A 19,141-nucleotide genomic window follows, 5' to 3' on the forward strand; every position below is an offset into this window, starting at 1 on the left:
AAGATACGTGTATATTGAGTTGGGCTACGTACGGTACTTCGCGAAATAAAGCGAGTGTTTTACTTCACGTCTATATCTTCAATTTTAAAGTTTAAAACGTCGATCCGAACCATTCAAGTTGATCTCCATATTAAATTTTGCTTGGAGACCAAATTTTATATTTTTTGAATTTTTTTTTACTATTTCTATAGAATTTTTGAAAATCGTTGTTTTTGATGGTATATATATATATATATATATATATATATATATATGAAGCCATATCAAGACTTTAGTCTCCTCATTTATATATAGGAAACAATTCTCGTCTCTATCATCATTCATTAATTTTATTTTCATCTAATTCTTTAGACCTTATTATTGCTTCATACAATATCATGTTAATAGATTCATAGTCACCTACAGAGCGCGCGGATCTACTTTCATTATTTCTAATTTTTTAATCAATGTAAATTGAAACTTAATTATTTTTTTTCTAAATTATACAATTCAATTTCTCATAAAATAATAAATATGTACTTGTAGCTTTGTGATTAATTTGAGTTTCACTTTGTAATTTATAAAGACTTGAGTTCAAATTATGAGGACCACACATTTTATGTACGTTTGAGCCTTCGATCTAAACGAAGGAATAGAAAAAGAAACCATTAAATGAAGATTATATAATCAAAATGTTGAGTTAAGGGCATTAAAAGAAGGAATAGAAAATGAAAACGGTTCACACGTGGGATTGTCCTCTTGTAACTTGTAACGACCGAATAGCCGCACCATCTACCACAAGACCTCTGTTGATCGTGAGAAGTCATATTATTCTAGTAATTTATAAATATATATATGTTATATATGCTGGGTGATACACATGAGTGCTCTAAAGATATGGTAAATATTGGAACCATGTTTCAAAAAAATCATTCGTTGATCCAACTGTACAAGGACCCAATAGTTATATAAAAATCTACATGTTGACATTCGTTTATGATATCAGATGTGATATTGTTGTTCGGTTTTTGGCGTCTAGTCTTTACATAAAACAAACTTTGTAAGATTGTGTTGTAATGCTGTTACAAGTTGTAATTACTTAACCTAGAAATTGCGTTACATAGTAAATCCAAAGGCAACACTAACTAAGGTATGGTTCTTTTTTCTCAGGAAAGTGTAGGCACTGCTATTTGTTTCATTGATTGAAAATCAAACCCCAAAGAGAGAATTTAGATCCAGTGAAATACATGACGACTACAATGAGATCTGAGTCGTCAGGTTTAATCTGGCACGAATCTCAAAACGGACACTCTATATCTGTTTTTTTTTTAGTAAGAACAGAGGTCAAGCCCCTGTTTTGTATAGTGGTTACGAAGTTTGGGAACCCTTTGTTGAAGTGCCACAGAAGATCTGGAGTATACCAGGATGGAAGGTGGTGTGCAATATTTGGAAGGCAAGCTAGAGATAAATCTTTGCTGTATACCATTATTATTTGTTGCATTATAATATTATGTAAACATAGAATTAGTCAAGCTAAGTTTGGAAAGTAGAATAAGGCAGATTGTTGCCTTCTTACGCATGACTCCTCTGTATATTGATATATCTCATGTAAGCAATGTACACAAGAATTGATATTCCATTAAATAAAATTGGGAGGGAAGGGAGTTTTATGGGAGTGCTGTGTTCTTTATTCCATTAAATTAATACCCTTTGGGTCCCCTGTGTGTGTGTGATGAAGGAAATCACAAAAGAAAGAGAGAGCCTGGGTGAGTTGCAAATCTCGTACCGCATTGATCTCTCGCATTTTACAATCTCCTCATCTGGTACCAAACCCAGCATACTGGTACCAACAATAGGGACCATAAGAAAAAAAACAGTGTGTCAACTGAGCCCTATAGAATGTTGCCTAATGGTTATATAGTCTTCAAATTGGAGATCTAGAGACCAAATTTCAACAGGGATTGTATTTGAGCTTTAATTTCGGGAGAGTGTGCGAGTAGTGCGTGTGTAATTACAGACTTGCAATATAAAAAAAAAGTAAAAAAGAGTACCCATCATAATACAAACCATTAAAGCTACTTTGTAGTACCTATCATGGTACAAAGCAACCTCACATTACTGGTACTTTACACAGCCTGACCTTTTTTCATAGATTGCAAACTCTTTTAACTTTTATGTAGTGGCAGGACCACTCTATCAAAATAGCTTTATGAAAGGGCATTCCACCTGTAATTACTAAATGAGGATTCTTCAAATCCCTCTGATGTTTCTTTTAATGATAAAATATCTCTGCTTATTCTTTTGACAGTTGCTCTATGGTTAACACTGCAAAGCACCATGGGCACACAGATTACATGATGTTCAATCTTTGTGCTGTACCAGTTGGTGCTTCTCACTATGAAAAGAACATTTTAAAAGGTACTTTTTTTAAAAATTGTACCAGCTCAAAACGTCTCGAGCGCTGGTAGAAATGTGTTGCAGTTGTATTTCTTTGGAAAACTCAATGAAAAGAATGAAAAAAATTGCTCAGCATCAGAATAACAGGATATATGCCGCATAGCAACCAAAATTAATCAAATTTGTTATTGCCAGAAACTACAATTGATACTAAAATTAGTACCAACCAGGTACCAATACAGATTTCTACTTCAGTGACATGCTCAAAAGGGCCAAATCAAGAAATTGACAAGCTTGACAGTTGACACCAAGACATACCAGCTAGATGTATATATGCTGACTTTAAAATGTTTTTTTTTTATGTTAAAAAATTCCATCCAACCAATTCAAAATATACAAGCACTAATTTACACAAATGGTCCTTAAATCATCATGCTTTTCCTATTTTTTTTCTTCGGAAAGCTCAATTCTCACTTCTCTCATCCAACTTAATTTCTATCCGGTCTATCAGATCAATTTCATATTAGTAAATGGATGGATGCCTTAGTCAGCAATTGGATAGCCTAATTTTTTTGATTGATGTCGAATTAGTCAAACTCATTCCTGATGAGAGCCAACAAGATTTCCCACACTTACCATGCATCTTTTTTTTTTTTTTCTGACTAAAACAATGACAGCAAGGACCACTGTGCTATGAATTGAGATGTGTACAGACTAAATAAACTATTAAACAGGAAGGACCAAAATGTAAATCTGGGACTGGTAGTACCCAAAGTACCATCTCATGCTGTTAACACTACATCTTTCCCATCCTTTAAGAAACAATCGCCAAATAGCTGCACTTGGTTGAAATGACACAAGTGTCACTATATTTTCAAATCAAGTGCCCACGCATAATGACATAACATTAAGTATTGGATTAGTTTTGTGTCATTTCTACCAAGTGCCACTACAATGATCATGACATTGGATTAGTTTTGTCAGGTACATTACCAAGTACCACTATATTTTCAAATCAAGTACACACTACTTAATGTTATGTCAACCTGTAGCTGCACTTGGTTGAAATGACATAGATGCACTTGTTAACACCACATCTTTCCCATCCTTTAAGAAACACACTCATAATAATCCATGTCAGGTACATTACCATAAGTGTCACTATATTTTCAAATATTTTCATGCCTTTTTCTCTAGAAGGCCACCATGTGTGCAAACCGAAAGCAATGCAAGTAGTGCCATCCTGTCACTCATGTTGACTCAGTCCAGGAGATGAGGATTCATTCAGTAATTTCATCGAACACTTGCAGAGCATCATTCAAGCTACCTCATTTTGCAGAACTAGGGTGTTCTTAAGTTCACCAAGCTCCTTGGTGAACTCAAGTCTAAAACCCATCGAAGAGCTTAGTGAACTCAAGTCTAAAACCCATTAAATCAGCTTCAAATGATGAATCTGAACCGTTAAAACCCACCTACCTTACAAGTGATGTGTCTACATGTGAAAATTTTAAACATTTGAATTAATTTAATATAAATTCAAGCGGTCAAAATTAGAAGGTTAATAAATTAATTTCAATGCATTCATTTTTTTAACCTTTTTTGACTGACTCTATGAAAATTAATTTCAAAATTAATTTTTTTACATGTAGATGTATCACTCGTAAATAAGCAGATTTCAACGGTTCATATTCGTTGTTTGAAGCCGATTCGATCAGTTTTAGACTTGAGTACAAATGTGTCCAAATGCCCTTATTCGCTTTTTAGAAGAAGCCTATGAAGTGGTTTAATTACCTAAAGTAAGCCTCTTACTCCTTGAACAGATAGTTAATAAGCTCACAGCCATGTAATTATCTGAAGAAAAGCTTGTATATTTGAAAAATGTGAAATACTTCAGCAAAACCTCTTCTGCGCATGCAAGCGGTAATAAAATGTTCCATGTATCTAGAGTTTTATGCATGAGAAACAACTTACTTTGTTTCCTCATAAATCTGAGATTTATTATAAATACTAGCTAACACTTTAAAGGTGACACCAGAGGCCTCAGAGCTCAATGAAGGTTCTAGAATCATGGGGCAGAGTAACAAGACATAATGGAGATAAGAGAATTGATCTGTTGTAGGTCTCATTATTGATGCGTTACCAGATAACGATCTCAGAGAACTTCCTAATATTTAAATAATTTGAAAGAACAAAACAAATTTTTCAGGCATTTCATCGAGCACCCTGTGCGCATCAGTTCGACCAATAAGGACTTTTCGAGATTGCATTTTATGGCCTTCACATGGATTAACTTTTCATATAAAAGTTTAAACTACTAGACGCTCCAAGAGCACTAGAAGTAGTAGTCTCATTTGCTAATTGCTACAGGGCCGTTTAAAGGGCATTGCAAAGAAAAGGCCCAGGGCCCGGTTTGGTACAACTCCTTGATATACTGTTCACCCAACTGCACACCAGAACAATTACAATATTCATTAAGATTTAAGAAGAGTATTAACAACATCAATGAAAAAAAATAAAGTAACTTTTTATAATAAGGCCGTGAACTTGGTTCAAGCATGACAACCAATCGGATGAACCAAGAGCAGATATTTGGATCCAGGCCCGAGGTGGAATGCAGATCGGACGATATGGATTAACACTCAAGATTTGAGGTACCCTAGGTGATATGAATCATTTACTGGCCAGTGGCCACAGTGGCCAGGGCCAAAATGTGCCATGCAGCTATGCTTAATTTTGCACGGAACAGAACGATATCTGCTAATTGCAGCAATTAAAAATTTAATTACAAAATTGTAACAATTGATAAATTAGTAATATATTTTGAAGTGTCCGTCATCATTCGCAATTTTTTTATGTCTTAATTTAAGAAATAAATAATTTTGTTGAAAAGATATAAAATAAGATATTAAAATGTCAGATTTTTTTTTTAAAGGTCAGTAGAAAAATGTCACAAAAATTGACATTAAAATGTATTGCAGGGATGAAGTAGTTCGAATTAAAGTTCGAGGAAATAATGACAAAAATTGCCCCCATGTAGTGGGAACAAAATATATTTATTACAATTGTAGATGAAGATAAGGAGATGAATATCATTGTTTCTTGCTGATTTTTGTTAAAGTTAGCTATATTTTGTTATGATGTTATTTATTTGCTTGGAATAAGATTGATCTGGTAACATTTGATTTCAATAAAATAATCGGTGAGGATATCATCACTTTTGTCATAATAAAAAGGTAGATAAATTAGATGTTTTAATAAGTTAATTATAACTTAAGAAGAACAATTTATATTTAGGCCCTTGTAGAACACACTACATGTAACAAAGCTTACTCTTTATTATTCAAATTGAGGAAGTACATATGCAAATCATATGACTTGCTAACATGATACAACAATCACTCTCTTTCACAATTTAATTATCACTTGCATCAACATTCCTCTGATATTGAGTATCGAATTGCTCCGCGCTCTGGTATTGAAACCTAGGATTAAAGATAGCCATCTCCTCCCTTCTACTATTCTTGAGTCTCCTTGCTTGTTCTATGGTAATACGATAAGAAGCTCTCAGCACATCCAAAGGTAATGCACGGAAAGTAGATGTCTTCCCGACAAGTTTATTAACCATGGCATTTTGGTTGGTTTTGAAAGAGACCCATTCAAACTGCTGCTGTTGGTCAGCCCTTTTAAGCACAACATAGTTCTGAGGGATCAGCAACAATTGTTTGCTATGGAGTTGGCCGTCAAACACTGTTTTTCCTTGGTGGTTGACTATCTGGACCCTTCCGCGTCCTCCTGTTACATACATCAAGCTATGTGCATTGATGTTCCAAAAAGGAGTAAGCACGGCATTCTGCAAAGAAAGAAGAAAATAATTGATACAAATTAATATCCATTTTCTTATATATTTGTTTCTTTTTGGCATAGAATTAAGTACTTCAATGTAAATATATATAATGCTCACCCTTCGAAGAACCACTCGGGTAGCGCTCATTTGAACATTGTTCAAAATAGGAAGTTTTTGGCTATTTAGTCTTGTGATTCTTCCACCTTGAGGGTTGAAGATATCAGCGCTATTTGGATCATTGATATTTTGTCGAATTTTCATTGTGCAGAAGTTTTCATCTAGACCGTTGGAAATAGAATAGTTACTTCCCGGTCCGAACCTCTCGTGCTCAAACCTCTCACCTTGATACCTCTCTCCCTCGAACTCTTCTCCCTGCTGACGCTGTTGTTGTTCCTCTGGGCTCCTAAAAGGTCTGAGCAATTGAAGTCCACGTTCTACTCGAACTATTTCACCTCTTTGATCATCTTGGCTCTGAAGTCTTCTAGCCAACTCTGGATTTACGCCAAAAGCTTCAGCTAATAGCTGGGTATCGAAACCATTGAGGATATTATTTCCTGATATTTGTTGTCCCAATTCATGGAACTGCTGGCCACTTTGGTGCCTTCCAGCCAGGAAAAACTCCTAAAAAAGAAAAGGGCGGTGCCATTGAGTTTTATTATAGGAAGAAAATTTGATAAAACAATATTAGTATTGAAAGCAACTGTCATATCAGTTGTTGCTTTAAATTGTAAAAACTTTTATAATTACCCTGCGTCTAGGCTCAAGCTGGTTAGCACTGTTGCTTGTGTCAAAAACCTGAACAAGCACTAGAGGGATATCACCATCATTGTAGCACCAATGAGTGACACCAGCTGGCACTGCAATCACATCTCCTTCACGGAAGCGATGAATCTTCTGGTGCTCGTCCCTTCTCCATTGTGCCTGACTGATGCCTTCCTGTTGAAGCTGTTCAGATTGTTGGAGTTGCTCAAATTGTTGGAAAGACTGATATGTTTCCGGACAACCAGGGAAAATAAACCCCGTCAGGCCTCGTCCTGTAAAAGAAAATTATAAGTTTCTAATTTGAATTTTGTTGATACCAAAGCTTAAAGTTTAATTTTTAGGAGACCTTGCACTATGTAGAAGAGAGACGGAGCATTGGCGAAGGTAGGCAATAGAAGGCCTCTTGGATCAATCGTACGACGGAGTGCAGATACACCAGCGCACCGGAGTTGTTCTTTGTTCTCCTCGTAGAATTCAGTGAGACCAGCTTGAGACTGCACACTCCTAGACGGGTTAAGTGCAGCAAGATTATCGAATCGACATGCCCTTTGACCTGCCCCAAAGCCAAATCCACGGGAGCTCTGCCATGGGCTCTGCCCACTAAAACCAAACTGTGCTAAGCACCCATGAAATAAGGCCAAGATGCAAAGAGAAAAGTAGAGAGAATAAAGAGTTGCCATTGTTGAACTCCCTTTTAATTAAACTACTAGAATTGACTGTTGTGTGAAGAGATAGGTGAGATCTACCAAGTATTTATAGGCGAACAAGATCAAAGATGTATAGGTTTGGATAAACATGAAGTTTGCATAAAAGTATATATTAGATAAGAATGATGAAATTTGGTAGTAAAAGGAATGTGTTTTTGGAGTTATACACGATGGTTGGTGAAGTATGGACAAATAAAAGTTGTAGAAACTTGAACAATAGACGAGGATAAAACAATTGCACGACTAACAAAACCATGTCGCCGCGCGCAGTGTTATTTCTTAATTACCAGAAGGATTTGTAATTTAGTAGAGAAGATAAGTGGATTTCAAGATATATATACAAAAGAGTTGGTAAAAAAGGACGGTGAAATTCTGTCAGTATGTGTAGAGGTAAGGAACTCTCCCACAATTAAAATGAATACTGCACCTAGTTTTCGTCTAGAAAAGTACTAGACAGTGTTTTCATGGATAAATCAAATTATGGTTTAGTCTAGAGAAAGCGTTGTAAACCCACCTACAAATAACAAAAAATTAGTACTGGACATTATGGAAATATAGTTAAGTTAGGGATAATTATAATCATGTACCCATTCTAAATATCCAATTTTTCCGTCAAAACTTAAAAATTACTCATTTCTTCACTAAAAAAAGAGAGAAATGTTTTGGTACCTCGAGCTATCATATTCGAGTGCGTTCTCTAAGTAGTTTAACATAAAAAAAAACCTTCCAATATTGTTTAACTTCTATTTCTAGCACTAATATTCAAATATTTAAAGTTATGTTTATAACATTTTAAAATGTTACTCACAAGCATATAAACCTTTGTCTGAAAATATTTCTAAATAGTTTTAACTCTCAACTACTTTTGTTTTCAAGCCGAAAAAGAAAAGATTCATTTCACCCACTTTTATTTTTATTTTTTCTCTGATCATTCTTATCTATTTTCTCGACGATTCGTGATAAATTTTACGAATCTAAAAATATAAAGATTTTTTACCTGATTTTCTCTTTCAAATGAGATCCATGAATAATAACTTTCGAGTTATATTTGTGTCGTAATTTTTTTAATCAAATGTTGAATGCTAATGTGCAAGTTTAGCTCCTAAATTTGTACTGATGTAAAAAACTAGGTTTGTGTAGGTAGAAGTGACAAATTCATAACCATTTTCTTTCTTGCTAAGTTTGACTTTGCAAAGCTGTCAAATTAGCTACAACAATTTATCATGTCCGTAAATCAATCTCTAAATTTTCATTTGGAGAGGATTGATAGTTATTAGCAAATTTATCAATTGATTGTTATTTGGAGAGGATTGTATATTTGAGTTTGTTTCATGTAAGGTTTTTGCACCAATGACCCTAGAACTTTCAATAACTTGTTTCCCAAAATCATGTTTTATGACAAACCGATTAAACCTTGCCCTCAGTACCCCATTAAAAGTTTCAATTAATCCAATTTTACTGGGCTCTTAGAAGTAAAACTCCATTTTTCATGTGCATCATAACATTCCAAGCCTTATTTCAAAATTACAAGTCATTTATGACAATTGTTGATATGTGATAAATTATCAACTATTGCCACACCAAGTAAAATACAGTACATAGCCTGAGAGTTTGTCAATAAGAGAAGCTGTATATTTTACATATAAAAAAAAAAGTAAGGAAGTTCTGGCTTAATTTCCCCTATAACATATAACACATTGACATACTGAATATATACTCCTTCGTACTTTCTGATCTCATAATCTATTGCCCGAGAAAAATGAAAAATCCAAAAACAATTAGAATATATACAAAAAGTATATCTAACTGGGCTATCAAAATCAAACATGTGAAAGAGTTAGTGCAGATTTACTTTCATCCCAAAAAAAAGAAAGATGCACGGTATCTAAAAATTGAGCCATATCATGGACTAGAGTGGTTATGTTCGCCATCATATGTGATAATGAGCATCGACGAGTCATTTGCATCCCGGTCAATGACCTTTTTGGCATGGCAGCCTCTTTCATGACACTTGTAGTAGCGTCTGTACAAGGGGATACAAAAAATTTGAACTACATTTGCATTTAGAAAGGATAGTAGCATTATAGAGAGAAATGTTTAGAAAAAATTAAGATGAATATATTACTGGCGATAAGGATGATCCACCAGCTTTCTCGAATCATACTTTTGCCAAGAGTACTTGTCAGCATTCTTTGCGGTTTTTGCTGGTACACGTATACTTTTATGTACTGGATGGCTCCTGGTTTTGTTAGGATATCAGATTTATATTTGTCAATTGATTGTCATGCATGTAATTTATGCTTAAAATTAATAACAACAACCTCCTAGTTATGAAAAACCTTCTTACTTCCAATAAAAAAAGGGAAAAAAGAAGAACAAAAAGAAATAAGGTGCAATAACTCACGATTCAACAGAAGGTACGTGATATATTGATGCACTTTCTTTCTCTATCTCCTTCCTCTTTTCATTCATCTCAGCAGCTGGTACAGAAAAACAGCACGGCATTGACATAGCAGGAGCTGCTGTCTCAACAGTGACAACGGATTGAACAGTGAATTCCTCCCATCCGATTGCGTGCAGATCTTCTCTCATCTCCTCTAGAGATAGAGATGCAGTGCAAAGGGATACAAGAGGCACTATGTTGGTTCTTAAGGAGGATCTGAGATGTAGAGATCTGACTGAATCCATTATCTCCGCCTAATTTAGATGAAAACTTGATATTAGAGCCTCTCAGCTAGAAATCTAGAATATCAACCAGAGAAGTACAAATCAAGTCAAAATGAAAAAAAAAAAAAAAAAAAAAAAAAAAAAAAAAAAACTGAGAAAGGAAAAAGAAAGAGGCTGATAGTATTGCACAGTGTACTAGTCTTTCACAGACTCGAAGGTTACCAGAATTCAAGTATTAATTGAATAGCTCAGTTACAATATATTAATAAATGTCATAAATTGAGACAAAATGCCTTCAATTTGTTTGAAGAAGAAATGCAGAGGTCGATGCCTCTAAAATGCCTTCAATTTGTAAGACAACAATGATGGTAACCATTGATTAAATGTTTATTTTTAACCATGGACAGGGAACGAGGAAAGATAATAAATCAACCAATATAGTATTCCATCTTCAATATGCATAAACTAACTAATTTATCAGAGATAAATCAAATTTAACCTAGAATTTCTCAAAATAGCACCGGACTACAAACTCTGATAAAAGCAAAAGCAAATAGTGTAAATTAATAGGGAAAGAAGCAAACTCCCCGGTGTTATAATAGCAGATATTAACAAAAAGTTTCTCTTCACGCACCTTATTTCGCACATTATTTTGACAGATTAAGCACGCATTTAGTAGTGTGAAACGAAATCGACTAGAATTCCATAAACTAGCCTAATTTGAGGCTGAATTGCTTTATAGTATATCTAGATTTTGATCGAGAGGAAGGGAAGAAAGTATCTACCTTTTCTTGAACTTTTTTGTTCTTTTGTCTTCTCGCTGAGCTGCCCCTGTTCGTACGATAGCAGGACAGTCGAGTAGACTAGGGACAAGTTTAAGTTTTGCTTTTTTGTTTTTTGTTTTTTTTTTCTGTCACCAGCAAAGTTATTAACGGATCGGGTGGGGCCGGTCCAACGACTTATTCGACAAATTTGATCCGAATTGTCCGTGTAAATTTTGATTAAATGAGACGATTCCAATAAGAATCGAAACTAATTACGAATTTATTAAAATTTTATAATATCAACCTTTTAAAAGTAGTCAGTAGAACAATATGATACTTCGCCCCCGATTTTTTTATAAATAAATATATATGATAATGGGTACAATTTAGCGAAACTTCGAAATATAAGAAGAACCGTTCATCAGACATTATAAACTATAAAGTTCCGCTAATTAATCTGAAATCGCTAATTAATAAAAAAAAATAGATGTTATGATTCATAACATCAATACTGTAGCATTTTTTTTTTTCAGAGATCAAAGTGAACTTCAGCCAGTTGATGTTTTAAAATGAATATGTGCAACGTATTTCACACAAATGGTTAGTTTTAAGTGCAATAAGATTCTCAGTTAATTTAATTTTATTGCTCAATTTAACAAAGATCTTTATCTGCATAACCAGTGCTGCTTTGGATCTTCATTCTTTCAATAGACCAAATTAATTATATTTGAACAACCTGGAACCCCCAAATCAGCATTTTCAGCTCTAATTTAAAGGTTATTTTGCATTTGTTAACTATTCCGGTGTTGTTTCGTCTCCTCGAGGCTTTTGAGAATTTGCTTTTGAACTTTGAAGCGACTCGTTTGGGGTCTGATCGGAATGGTCCTTTCTCACTCAAACGAGAAATAGAATCGGAATTCATTCTCAATAAGCTGATCAGAACACAGAGAGAAATGATTTGACGAGATTTCAGGAGCCCCAAATCATGTGAAAAAATCACTGGAAAACCGATGGTATTTGTCTAGAATTCGTTTTGCGAAAAGTCATTTTTACCTTTGTCTTCTTGGAGTTGACACAGAAGAGCAGTGGAGGAAGAGAACTGGGTGTCGAGGCTGGGGAGCAGTAGAGACGGAGAAGGAGAGGGGGAGAGAGAGACTGAGGGGAGGAAACTGATGAGTTATCTGATGGACTAGGAAGCAGGGAAGAAGCTGAGAAGAAGAGGGAGAGTGAAAATTGATGCGAATGGGAAGGGATAGGTGACATTTTCAATGCATGCATTGTAATTCTAATGAAAATTATGACTATTTTTCTTTGCCTTCAAATCAAATTTTTTTTTTAATTCAATCATTCCAATCATTAAAATTTAATTCTAAATCAATCCTTTTGAACTCTATTGTATTGATGAACTTTGTTTTATTTTCGTTCCAATCAGATACTTATTCAGTAGAATACATTTTGAAACATAACCTCAAGCGGTTCACTCACTGGTCGTGGGTCGGGATCATAAAAAGTAGAAAGGTAAAAAAAAAAAAATTGTTGAAGACAAAATTTAATAATTGTATAGTATTATATTGTTCTAGAAGTTCAATGCTTTGTGATATGAGAAAATGTAATGTCTCCCGGGCTACAGTCCCCCAAAAATTTCCGTGTATAAAAGCCTTCCTTTTTTAGCTTAGTTCTGACGCGTTTTTAACTGCCACAACTGCCATAATTTCAACTGCTATAATTTCAAGTACACTATGTATGTTTATAGAATTATATGTGTATGTTTATAGGATAATATGTGTATGTTTACAGGATAATATGTGTATGTTTACAGTATATTATGTGTATGTTCACAGAAATAAAAGGTAATGTTTACAGAATTATATGTGTATGTTTATATGATAACATGTGTATGTTTACAGGATAATATGTGTATGTTTACAGGATATTATGTGTATGTTCACAGAAGGTGGTCCCCAACAGCTGTCACGCGTTTTCAACAGCTGTCACGCGTTTTCAACAGCTGTTACGCGTTTTCAACAGCTGTTACGCGTTTTCAACAACTTTCACGCGTTTTTAACAGCTTTCACGCGTTTTTATGTTTACAGGATTTGTTGAATTAGTTTACAGAATTTAGTATTGATGTTTACAGGATTTAGTATTGATGTTTACAGAATTAGTTGAAAATCTCCGGGGATTTTTGGGGGACTGTTAGCTGCTTCCTTGTGATATATGTATTTTTTTTTCTAACCGGATTTTGAAAAATAATTTTAATTTTTGCATAGCTTGAAAAAAGTAACGATGATGCATTTTCATATTTGTTGAACATTTTTTGTGAGCATTCAAAATTTCGCATTTTTTTTATCTATTTTATTGTTTAATTTTAAAGTGCTTGAGAGTGTCGTTATAGTTTTCTTCTTACTATATAATTTAATTACTATCGACATGATATAAGTTGGCAACTTGCCACGACTCTCAAATAATTTAAATATAAATAATAAGACAATTAATAAAATAAAAAAATCAACCAACAATTTAAGAGTCATTTAGTAGGACATGAGATATACTCAAAACTCAATTTGTTAATGAGTCATTTAGAAGGACATGATATATTCTCAAACTCAATTTGTTAATGAGCAAGTTAAAAAGTTATAAACGAATTAGAAGTTTGAGTGATTTTGTACAAGCCTACTCGAGAGCCGAGACATTACATAGATAATCTTTTTAATACTTGACTAAAATAACCGCTTCAAGACATTTTTTTAGAGATTTGTACATGCTCAGAGCCTCAGAGTCTTCCGAAATCAAAGAGACCCTTGCATTCCTGATCTGATTGGACGTTCTTGATCTAAACAAAAATATCCTGTTACCTGCAAGAGGATATGGACTCTGCCTTTTCTAGAGCAGACTTATCCTTCCCTCCGCTTCTCCAGGAAACGAATCTGCTGAAATTCTCGTCTGTTCACAGTGTTTCTGAAATTTCCGTTTTTTGCAATCCAGCCGTTAAACTATTTTGAGATGCGTGGACATAAAATTCAGCTGTTTTGAGATGTGTGCATAAGAAAAATTGAACGGCTAGATTTAGAATTTCAGAGATTTAATACTGTTCACGGGATTGCAGCAGATTTCAATTCCTTCTCCAGTCGTCCTCCCTCCCTATACAAAGTTCTGGAGAAAATCGGAGCTTCGTGTTTGCACTCCCACCTGCTCCTATCGCACCGGTTTAATTCTGCTCTCTCTGGACGATTCTGCCCAAATCCTAGACAAAGGTACTGTCCTCTATCGCTCTCTCTCTCTCTCTCTCACTGTCTTTCTACATAGCAGTTTGAAAACTGTGCAATATATTGCTGTAGTTTAGTTATTCTCAATTCAACCAAATTAGAACTAATTGACTCTGAATTGTTCAATACAACACCGGACACAATAAATTTTCGTGATCTTTAAGAGAATTTTATAGTTTAAGTCTCATACAGGTGTTTGTCATGGTACTACCGCCGTGAAAAAAATGATGATAAATTTAATTTCAAAATGTGAAATTATTGGCTTTAAACAGAAAATTGATAAATAAAAGTTAATTCAATAAATTATAAAATTAAGTCATCTCCCATATTTTTGTTGGTTTTCTCATTTTGTTTTATTGCTCAGCAGCTCAGCATTACTTCGTCTTCCTCAGAGTCAGTGAGCGGCTCTTCAACTCAACTCGGTTAGTTTCCAAACCAAATCAGACCAAATAAGAATCAGATGGTGTCAACCTTATCTCTTGCCCCCTTCTTTTCACTATCACCTTCAGCTTCCCAATACCAATACCAATACCAATCCCCATCCCCATTCCCATTTGCTTCTCACCGAGGCCTCTGTCTTGTCTGCTACGTGTCCCCCCCGTCTAATTCTCAATCCGACAGACCATATCCATGGCGTCAGCCGCATTGGAAGGGTATGCCTGAGAAGGAGGAGAAAAGGGGGCGCTGGAAGGCGGATGCCATTTCTGACCAAGAGGCGATTCACCAATTTGATCAGTTGTTGGCTCTCAAGAACCTCCGTCAAATCAATCAATACCTCAAGGACTATACCAAATTCTCAAGCAACCCTCTCTCCACCGCCTTTTCCCTCTTCACCCGCTTAATCCAAGCCAAAGGCATCAGTCCTAATGAATACACCTATGAGATCTTGATGGATTGTTGTGCACAAATAAATCAGGTTAACCTACTGTTTGGTCTTCTGGGACGGTTTCTCAAAGAGGGTTGTAGAGCTAATGTCATGATCTTCAGTCCTATACTCAAAGGCCTCTGTTGGGAGAAAAGAACTGATGAGGCTGCTACTATAGTGCTCAACAAAATGCCCAAGTTAGGATGTATACCCAATGTAGTCTCGTATAGTATTCTTATAAATGGGCTGTGCAAGAAAGGTGAAATTGAGAAGGCAATGGATTTTGTAGATGTCATGATTTCCAAAGGGCATGAACCAAATGTTGTGACCTACAACACTCTTATAAAAGGGTTGTGCAAGAATGGTAAAATTAAGAAGGCATTAGATTTTCTAGATGTCATGATTTCCAAAAGGCATGAGCCTGATGTTGTGACCTATAGCACTCTTATAGATGGGCTGTGCAAGAATGGTGATATTGAGAAGGCAGTGGATTTTGTAGATGTCATGATTTCCAAAGGACATGAGCCTAATGTCGTGACCTACAACACTCTTATAGATGGGCTGTGCAAGAATGGTGACTTTGAGAAGGCAATGGATTTTGTAGATGTCATGATTTCTAAAGGGCATGAGCCTGATATCGTGACCTACAACACTCTTATAAAAGGGCTGTGCAGGAATGGTGAAATTGAGAAGGCATTAGATTTTCTAGATGTCATGATTTCCAAAAGGCATGAGCCTGATGTCGTGACCTACAGTACTCTTATAGACGGGCTGTGTAAGAAAAGTGAAATGGAGAAGGCATTGAAGTTTCTAGATCTCATGATTTCCAAAGGGCATGACCCTGATGTCGTGACGTACAGCACTGTTATAGATGGGCTGTGCAAGAATGGTGATATTGAGAAGGCAGTGGATTTTGTAGATGTCATGATTTCCAAAGGGCATGAGCCTAATGTCGTGACCTACAACACTCTTATAGATGGGCTGTGCAAGAATGGTGACTTTGAGAAGGCAATGGATTTTGTAGATGTCATGATTTCCAAAGGGCATGAGCCTGATATCGTGACCTACAACACTCTTATAAAAGGGCTGTGCAAGAATGGTGAAATTGAGAAGGCAATGGATTTTGTAGAAGTCATGATTTCCAAAGGACATGAGCCTGATGTCGTGACCTACAACACTCTTATAGATGGGCTGTGCAAGAATGGTGAAATTGAGAAGGCAATGGATTTTGTAGATGTCATGATTTCCAAAGGGCATGAGCCTGATATCGTGACCTACAACACTCTTATAGATGGACTGTGCAAGAATGGTGAAATTGAGAGGGCATTGAATTTTGTAGATGTCATGATTTTGAAAGGGCATGAGCCTAATTTCGTGACCTACAACACTCTTATAGATGGTCTGTGTAAGAATGGTCAAATTGAGAAGGCATTGAATTTTCTAGATGTCATGATATCCAAAGGGTATGACTCCGATGTCTTCACCTATAAGAATCTTATAAATGGGCTGAAGAAGGGTGGAATTGAATAGGCATTTCACTCTTATAGATGTTGACTGTTGCTTAATGAATTAAATGAGGCCCTCTGCTTTGCTCTTTTCTTTGACATTTCCTTGATGCCTTTCCCCCTTTCTGTTAAGCATGTGATGTGTAATTGATCTGATTTAGTGAGGCTTTGAGCCTTTGCTCCTCTCTCTGACACATCCTGATTGCTACTTCCCTTTTTCTGTGATAATGTGTTGTGGGGTAAATTAATTCCTCACTTGCATATTTCATCTTTGAGGCTGTACTTGATGTGCTTGACTTTGTGAAAACCTATACTTGGTACTTGATCTGATTTTAGCCCAAGCTGTGATTGTATAATGTCAGTATTACTTGCTTGTATTGCCTCTTGCTCATGCATTGTGCCCTTTTTGACTCAAATATAATGAAAAGGTAATACTTCTCTCTGAACAATTTAGGTTGTGATCAGAACCATCTCTTTCCATTTGAAACGAGAAATGGAATTGATGAATTTCTAAATTCTCTGATCAGAATGCACACTGTGATGAGAGTTGATTTCATTTGACAGGATTTGACAAGAAAATTATGCTCTGACAAATTCCGACAAAAAAATTTGAGATCTGGCAAGAGTTCGTTTGAGAAAAACTGATGGAGTCCACACATTTTCAGGTACCATGTTTCTTTTTTCATGTGCCTTCGATTTAGAACATTTAACACTAGTCATTTACTGCAGTGGACAATTTGATATTCATTTATCTTTGCCATTGGAAATTTTACGGTACACATTTATTGGATGTCAATTTTAGGCGTTGGAAGAGCAGCTAGGGATTCTTCCTTGGGCTATGGTTATCACCTGTGTGAAACTAACCTCTAGATATTCAGGTTTCCTTTTTTTGGTTATTTTTTTTTTTTTTTAAAACCGCTTCTGCGAAGTCATGAGGGGGAATCAAACTCTCGACCTTTGGGTACAATAACTCTAGGATTTTTTCTTAGCCAATTGTGCTACCTCCCATTTCTCTGTTTTTTATTTTTTTTATTTTTTTAAATTAAGATTTTAATTCTGTACCAAATGAAGCAGCTGTGCTGTTCAAGTAATGACAAATTATTAGGATATTTTGAATATATTGGCATGTATTTACCACAAACAGGGACATTTATACTATTAGTGTCAAAAAAGAATAAAATGCACTTTTGTTTTAATACAACTCTTTTGATCCACAGTTTGACAAGATTGGGACCGGTACATTACTGTCAGAAGCAATGAAGGTCTCAACCAGATGCGCACCGGTCTAAGTTTATGTAGAATTATCACTATCAATGCTGATTTGTATACTTCATCAGTATGACATGTCTTACCTAAAATATTAATTTTAATTATTCAGATATCTGTCATGGTTATATGAATGCAACATTAGTCATTCACCAGTAAGATAAACGCTCCTTTTGGCAAGATTCTAGGTTCCACTTCTAAATGTCGCTTTATTATATTGGAAAAATAGAAGGTCTAATCTAAGATTGGTCAAATGGGCAAATTGTAACGTTGCATAATAGGGGGTGGTTTTTTTCTATATGGAAATAAGCTTAGTGTCACTTTTTTTTTTTTTTTTTAAATATGTACTTTAAGAGCATAAAAGTCATTTTTACTCAAATGATCGTTTTTTGTTTTTATTAAACTAATGCATTGAATCATATTATGCATTGAATATTTCAATAATCAGATTATGCATTGAAGAAATGTTTTTTTAGCACAGAAAATACACAATGATGTTTTAATGGAACAGTTAATTTAAGTACAGTTGGAATGTTATCAGTTGATGATTTTTTTTTTTGTTATCCCTGTACATGGTTATATCTTCATCGATCTTGCGGGTTATTCTTTTCCCCCTTTTTTCTAATATGTATGGATCATATGCTTAATGTACAAGTTCTTTTTATAATGCAGTCACTTTTTGGTTTTTGATGAGGAATTGTAACTTTCTATTAATAATTTGCGCGGTTTTGCATTTAATATGTTTTCTATATTTGACTATGCCAAAAGGGGAAGCAAGGGTTGAAAAACCTTGAAATTAAATCGGTTTTAAGACAATGAATTAGTGCAAAAAAAGCAGCTGCAAGTGTAAGTTGACCTACTGATCAGATGTAATTTAATCCCAAAGAGTAGCATAAAAGGCAATATTATTGATTTGCATGTGCGTTAATTTTCAATCTCCAACTTTGCAATTTTTTTTTTTTTTTAAATCTTCGCAGAAGCTGCAAAGTCATGAGGGGGAATCGAACTCTCGACCTTTGGGTACAACAACTCTAGGACTTATTCCTAGCGTGTCACCTCCTCTTTCTCTCCAACTTTGCAATTTTTCACTGCACAATTTATCGACTTTTCTATTAAAAC

At 35.1% G+C, this 19,141-nt stretch overlaps 3 protein-coding genes across 13 annotated transcripts in view; 1 reads left to right on the plus strand and 2 right to left on the minus strand.

Annotated features, from left to right (window-relative positions):
• Window positions 1–5,694: 5,694 nt before the first annotated feature.
• LOC144546588 (cocosin 1-like) lies at window positions 5,695–7,702 on the minus strand. Of its 2 annotated transcripts, XM_078295123.1 has the most exons (5): window positions 7,329–7,702; window positions 6,968–7,254; window positions 6,338–6,841; window positions 5,859–6,226; window positions 5,695–5,813 (listed from the first exon to the last, which is right to left on the minus strand). In XM_078295123.1, exons 1-5 carry the CDS (start codon window positions 7,660–7,662, stop codon window positions 5,789–5,791), a joined length of 1,518 nt encoding a protein of 505 aa, XP_078151249.1. In that variant the 5' UTR covers window positions 7,663–7,702; the 3' UTR covers window positions 5,695–5,788. The 2 variants fall into 2 exon arrangements, with proteins under 2 accessions (XP_078151249.1, XP_078151248.1); XM_078295122.1 differs by having other exon boundaries at window positions 5,695–6,226.
• Window positions 7,703–9,086: 1,384 nt separating this feature from the next.
• The window catches only part of LOC144546592 (WRKY transcription factor 22-like), a 45,091-nt gene continuing 35,036 nt past the window's right edge, over window positions 9,087–19,141 (minus strand). Inside the window, exons 1-4 of one of the 4 annotated variants that reach the window (XM_078295131.1) lie at window positions 11,142–11,242; window positions 10,094–10,423; window positions 9,815–9,928; window positions 9,087–9,712 (exon numbers count right to left, since the gene is read on the minus strand). In XM_078295131.1, coding sequence (XP_078151257.1) covers window positions 9,592–9,712; window positions 9,815–9,928; window positions 10,094–10,377 — 519 coding nt within the window. In that variant the 5' untranslated portion in view covers window positions 10,378–10,423; window positions 11,142–11,242 and the 3' untranslated portion in view covers window positions 9,087–9,591. The other 3 variants (XM_078295132.1, XM_078295134.1, XM_078295133.1) reach the window with 3 other exon arrangements.
• Window positions 14,264–18,150, plus strand: LOC144547054 (uncharacterized). Of its 7 annotated transcripts, none has more exons than XR_013508977.1 (5): window positions 14,264–14,374; window positions 14,751–14,808; window positions 17,321–17,421; window positions 17,559–17,634; window positions 17,974–18,150. XR_013508977.1 is itself a non-coding variant. In XM_078295663.1 (5 exons), exon 2 carries the CDS (start codon window positions 14,847–14,849, stop codon window positions 16,779–16,781), a length of 1,935 nt encoding a protein of 644 aa, XP_078151789.1. In that variant the 5' UTR covers window positions 14,264–14,374; window positions 14,751–14,846; the 3' UTR covers window positions 16,782–17,184; window positions 17,321–17,421; window positions 17,559–17,634; window positions 17,974–18,150. The 7 variants fall into 7 exon arrangements, 4 of the variants coding, with proteins under 4 accessions (XP_078151789.1, XP_078151790.1, XP_078151788.1 ...); XR_013508978.1 differs by having other exon boundaries at window positions 14,754–14,808; window positions 17,284–17,421; XR_013508976.1 differs by having other exon boundaries at window positions 14,754–14,808.

The sequence above is a fragment of the Carex rostrata genome, chromosome 30 (assembly GCF_964058835.1).
Source record: "Carex rostrata chromosome 30, lpCarRost1.2, whole genome shotgun sequence".
Taxonomy (NCBI): Eukaryota; Viridiplantae; Streptophyta; class Magnoliopsida; order Poales; family Cyperaceae; genus Carex; species Carex rostrata.